This window comes from Elgaria multicarinata, chromosome 5 (genome assembly GCF_023053635.1).
Source record: "Elgaria multicarinata webbii isolate HBS135686 ecotype San Diego chromosome 5, rElgMul1.1.pri, whole genome shotgun sequence".
Taxonomy (NCBI): Eukaryota; Metazoa; Chordata; class Lepidosauria; order Squamata; family Anguidae; genus Elgaria; species Elgaria multicarinata.
Window position 1 is genome coordinate 70,711,313 of NC_086175.1, and position 6,000 is coordinate 70,717,312.

At 44.3% G+C, this 6,000-nt stretch overlaps 1 protein-coding gene across 1 annotated transcript in view; it reads right to left on the reverse strand.

Annotated features, from left to right (window-relative positions):
* The window catches only part of BACE2 (beta-secretase 2), a 47,899-nt gene extending 42,555 nt beyond the window's left edge, over positions 1–5,344 (reverse strand). Inside the window, exon 1 of the mRNA XM_063127555.1 lies at positions 5,213–5,344. Within this exon, the coding sequence (XP_062983625.1) occupies positions 5,213–5,293 (81 nt within the window). The 5' untranslated portion in view covers positions 5,294–5,344. The remainder of the gene's footprint in view (positions 1–5,212) is intronic.
* Between the last annotated feature and the right edge of the window lie 656 nt (positions 5,345–6,000).

Consider the following 6,000-nt stretch of genomic DNA (forward strand, 5'->3'; position numbering starts at 1 on the left):
TTTAAGGCCTCTTGCAGGCACGTTTAAATTAAAAATGTCAGGAGAACACATCATGGATCACCTATACCAGGTCTGTTTCCACCTTGAAAGAAAGCAATGGATTAAGCTGTGATCCAATAGGCCCTCTTGTGGGAAACCATGATGCTATTCCCCTGGGGAGCTAGCATTTCCATCAAAACTCCTACAAACTAACCAACAGGTTTTATTGGTATTTCAAGTACCAATGATGCAAACCTGGATGGCATTAAGTGCTACGTGATGGTCTTGCTGCTATTGTCCCACTCTCCCCCAATCATGTCATTTCATCACACAGAGATTTGAATGGCAGCAAGAAGGCACAGAAAAAAGAGAGCATATGGCATGCTCAGAGGAGTCTCTCTTGTCTGGGCAACTATCTCCAGCCCATACTCACATTTAAACAAGTTGTAACTAACCATTGTTGTCAAATTCACATTTGCCCAATGTTGTCTGCTCCTTTATGTTCCTGCACTGCTTTAAGATCAGTTTCCAGATATTATGCAGTGTATGTAGCTAGCAAGCACAATTATGTAAATCAGTAGATTACTTTCCACTTTGCCAGAATTGATTTCCAAGGTCTCCCCTTCCACACACCCCACCAACCCTTTTCCAAATAGATGCTTGTTTCAGTGATCAGAGAACTACTTTTAAAGCAGCCTATTTCCATAGCCACTAATTAGAAAATCTGTTCAGGCTGATGTTTATATATTACAGACAAGCAAATTCATTCTACTGCTAAAACAGCACCATCCAGGCACATGAGGGCGGTATCAGCAGGCTTGCGGAATCCCCAGGTTTTCAGATGTACAACAATGTTTTTGGGGGGCTGGGGGAGTAATCTAAGGGGAGACACCCCCCTCCTCAAAACAAAAAACACCCAGCACAATGAGGACTGAAGATGTTTAGTGGCCACAGAATGCTGACTGATAATTGGGAAGGGGGAAAGCAGAACGCCAGGGGAGGAGGGAAAGAGATGGAACTGGAATAGTGTATGGAAAAGGGCATGGTTGGCAGGCATCCTGAACAAGAGCCTTCCATTCCGCAATGTTTTGTTGTAAGTCACATTTGTGTTCCCACACGGGCAAACTAAAACAAGGCATCATCAACTCAAATATCACATCAACATGTCCCACAAACATTTTCTTTTTGGAAGACAGTTAAGATGACAAGAGCTATTTTACATAAAATGGTCAATATGTTTACCATACTTAATATATACTATATAACTCCTAAACCAGGCTCCTGGACTTTAGCCCTGTGAATCTCCTAAAGTTAAGAAAGAAATTACTTAAGACCCCTCCCCAATGTACAAGAAATTGTTTTAGCTGCTTGTGCTAGGTATAGTTAATATTAACTATAGTTAGTTTAAACAAACCCGCTTCAGAAACCATGGTTTGAAGTGGTCTTGTTGTAATGTAATCATAGTTCATATTAATCACAGGTCACCAGTCTGGACAACATGACAAACCATGGCTAATTAAAGCTGAAGCAAAAGCCTCTGAACCTGTCTCTGGACAGGAGGAGTGAAGAGTGTGCAAGTGTGTGGTTTGCAGCAATGTGTTCACAGCTCAGTAAACTATTGTTGCATTTGAATGCAGCTAATATTTGAATCAAGCTAAAATAGTTGCATTTGAATGCAGCTAAAAACTATAGTTTTTGTGAACCGCCCAGAGAGCTTCGGCTATTGGGCGGTATAAAAATGTAATAAATAAATTAATTAAATAAACCACCAAGTAAAGCAAGGATTCCCCCACCCCCACGATGTTCAGCAATCAAGGAACACAAGGATTAAGGAATACAGACTTCTGTAGCTCTGGATTCACATCTATGCAGAATTCTACAGTTACTGATGTAGAACTCAAACTACTATGATTCGAGTGTGAATATTGGTTGGTCGTACTCTGCTGGCAGACAGAACCAAGACTAGCAGGAAATTTAGCATGGGGTGGGGGAAAGAGAGTAGGAATGTCAGGCACAACCTTTCCTTCACAAAGGAGGCCTACCTCACACTTTAAGAATCTCTGTCATAAAACTAGCCTTTGTAGAAATGTGCCAATTAAAGGAATATATATACAATGGCAATAGAGTTATTTATTTATTTTATTACATTTACATACTGCCCCACAGCCGAAGTTCCTATAGATCTACAAAATCAAGCAGTCTGGGAACAGTAATCCATATGATAGACCTATCGAGAGAAAGGTACTTCTGATCAACATTTAAGAGCAGCCAAGTCTGATTTTATAATCCAAAGTTTCATTCACACAAAGTACTGATTGTTCTGAAATAAACTCAAAGGAGTACAGCAGACACTCATAAACAGACAACAGGAAGCACAGATACATGCACTGTTTTAAGGAAGTCAGGTACCTCCATTCACTCACTGCCTTTTTTGTCTATCGCTATTTACAGCACAGGGGGTATATTTTGTCAGCAGGGGAAGGAAGACTTAAATTTCACTTCATACACTCTGCAGTCCTGATAATGCCCCTGCTTAGTATTGATTACAAATATTTTTTTGAAAAAACATAACAACACTACAAGTGTCACATTTAGGGTGAAAACCAATGCATGTTTAGACAAAATAAAAGTCCTACAACTCCCAGCCTTTCCCACCCAGAGATGCTGGCTAGGGAATGCTGGGAGTTGTAGGTTTTTTTCTGTCTAAACATGCATAGGATTGTGCCTTTAGTGTAACATGTAGTTGGGCTCTAATGTAATCTAGAGACAAGTTTGACTTTGATTTTATGCCACCAACTAAAGTAGGTTACTCATGGAAGATACTTCTGACTTATCAATAGGACCAAAGACAAGATAATCTGCAAGAGTCGCTTCAGATAATTTTTTAACTTACTTTCCCCCCCTAAGCTACAATTAACATTTCTCTACAAAATCTCACAATACAAGAAAATCATGGGACAGCCTGCAGACTAAGAAAAAAGGATTGAATTTAGGCCAGTATTGCAATACCTTAAATTTATGGTGTTGCTGAATATGGAAGAGGGTGTATGATTCTGATCGCCCAGTCTCAAACTCAGTATTAGCTGTACCCCTTCCTAGAGTTGGAAGACCTAAAGACGGTAGTGCACATGCTGGTAACTTCGAGGCTCGACTTCTGCAATGTGCTATAGTCCAGAAACTTCAACTAGTTCAAAATATGGCAATCAGGTTGGTCAGTGGTACACCTAGGGGTGAACATATTACACCAACTTTAAAATCACTTCACTGGCTGCCAATTAGGTTCCAGGATAAGTATAAAGTGCTGGTTATTACCTTTAAAACCCTACGGAGTTTGGGTCCAGGTTACCTGCGGGATCGCCTCCTGTACAATCTGCTGTGCACACTCAGGTCCTCTGGGAAGAATTTACTTCAGTCAGCCAAAACTAGGCTGAGAAGCTTTACCCAGGGGACCTTCTCTTCTGCCACTCCCAGACTGTGGAATGGCCTGCCAGGAGAGATCCACCAGCTTAATTGTCTTTCTGAATTTAAAAAAGCTATAAAGACAGATTTCTTCCAGCAGGCCTACCCAGTCAAATTTTAAAATGTCTTAAAAGATTTTAATAATATATTGGTTTTATTTTTTTAATCAGTTTTATGTATTTTATATTTTTCTATTCAATGTTGTTCCCTGCCTTGATCCAGAGGGAGAGGTGGGTAAGAAATAAATTATTATTAATAATAATAATCATGATCAAAGAGCTGGAAAATGTGCAGAAAAAGGAAGCCAACATGATCAAAGAAAAGAAGCACAAGACTAAAGCATTCGAGGGGTTTTCAGAAAGAAAGAAAGAAAGAAAGAAAGAAAGAAGAGAGAGAAACAACTGAGTGTAATAGAGCAGAAGTTCATAAAAAATATGCCTGGTGTGGAAGAGAGAATTTTATCTCCTTCTTCCATAAGACTAGAATGGGATCAGCTGATAAAATTGAATGGGAGTAGATACAGGATGAACAAAAGAATGTTTGTCCACACAACACATATCTGAATTATGGATTTACTTGTACAGTTTGTGTGGATGGTCACAGGTTTCGACACTTTTACAAGAGGATTAGACAAATTCCTGGTTTACCAATGGCTATTGGTTAAGATAGTTAAATAGAACCCCCAGGTGCAGAAGCAGCATCTTCCTAAATACTAGCTACTAGGTGTGGTCAATAGCCAAAAGAGCTACTGCCTTCATGTCCTATTTTGTGGGCTTCCTGGAAACATTTGGCCTATGGAAACCAGATACCTGACTAGATGCAACAGGGCTTTTCTTAGGTCTTATAAAACAGGGGTGACAAATCTCAACTCCGTGGGCCAAATTTGGCCTGCTTGGGTGCCTGTGTGTCTCCAGATAGCCACACCTCTTCCCCTGGGCCCTCATCCAATGATGGTTTTGTTGTTTCACAGCTTTTCCACAGTTATTTCCCCCAGGCTAAAAGGTTGAAATGCCTCTCCTAAGATTTAGTTACTGGCAGTAAGAGGTTTAAGTTAAAATATGCTGGTATATTTGGTGCTTTGGCTCCACCTCTTTTGTCTTTAGTCCTGCCCCTTTGGGCTTTATTGGAATATGACTGGGAAAGCTTCTCTGAAATTGAAATAAGCCCTTAGTCTGAAGTTTGCCATCCCTATTGTAAAGTAGGTGCCTTAAGGGACTCACAATCGCTACTGTGTAGTAAGTATTAAGCCTGCCTTCCCCAACCTGGTGGCCTCCAGATGTGTTGGAGATCTAGGCTTTTAAATGTTTGTTCTGTTTTTAGATCTTCCCCTCCTGGTGGTTTTTACCCTGGTTCTATTCTGTTTTAAAGTTGTACAGTTTTTTCATGCTGTCTTTTAGGGTATTTATTTTCTGCGAACCACCCAGAGACTTTGGCTACTGGGCGCTATAGACACATAATGTAGAAATACATACAACTGTACCCGCTGGGGATAATGGGAGTTGCAGTCCAACACATTTGAAAGGCACAAAGTTGGAGAAGGTTGCCTTAAGGTAGCTCCCACTAGGTTCAGTCATCACGATCACCCCTTTGGACAAGAGCTCTGAAATCGCTCCTGGCAAGAAACCCAATTTGAAAGAATGGGGGGAAATCCGCCCCCAGATAACACGATAAGGTAGTCGTCAGAAATTTGGATGCAAGTTTTCCTTCTCATCAAGCGATCACGAGTCTGCGCGCACCCGCAGTCAGGCGAACTTCGCACGGACCCCGCTCGTACCTTCTGTGGCGGAGTGCCGATGAGCAGCTCGAGGTAGTAGCCGCGTCCCGAGTCTCCCTGCAGGTTGTCCACCATGGCCATGAAGTTGACGGGGCCGCCGGGTTCGGAAGCTAAGGCCAAGCCCGCCGCCTCTTGCTGCGGCTGCTTCGGACTGCCGGTCCCGGCGCTGCTCGGCGCCTTCAGCAACACGGGCGCGGGCACCAGGGAGCCGTTGGGGACGATCGGCGGAGACACTTGGAGTGGGAAAGCGAAGTAAGCCCGGCAGCGCCCGACGGCGGCGGCCACGAGGAGCAGGAGATACCGCGCTGCCACCGACTTGCCCATCCCGGCGCCCGAACGCGCTGCAATTTAAAGCGAAGGGAGCTGGAGCTGGAGCTGCTGCCGCCGCCGCCGCCGCCTGCCCGCACGCTGTTTCTTGGAGCTCCCACCGAGGACGGGCCCTCGACGGTCCGGTTTCATCTCCCCTCCCCGGGATCCGCGCTGCCTCGCATGCCGCCTGCCCCGCGCCCTCGAAAGCCCGCCTGCAGAGGACTCCCTTACTCCGACGAGGAAACTTTCTCCTGGCTGCGCCGGCCGCTGAAACCCCAGAGAATCTCTCTCTCTCCACCTCCTCCTCGCCGCCGCCTCCTCCCTCTTTTGCAAACAATTGCCAAGTAACTTCCCAAGCCCCGCCAAGCGGCGGATGTGACGGGATTGGAAATTGTTCGGAGGAAAAGTCCCCAGCAGGGCGGTCAGCTCGGCACACACAGCACTCCCTGCCTGGGCTGGGCCGCGACACCTACACGTGG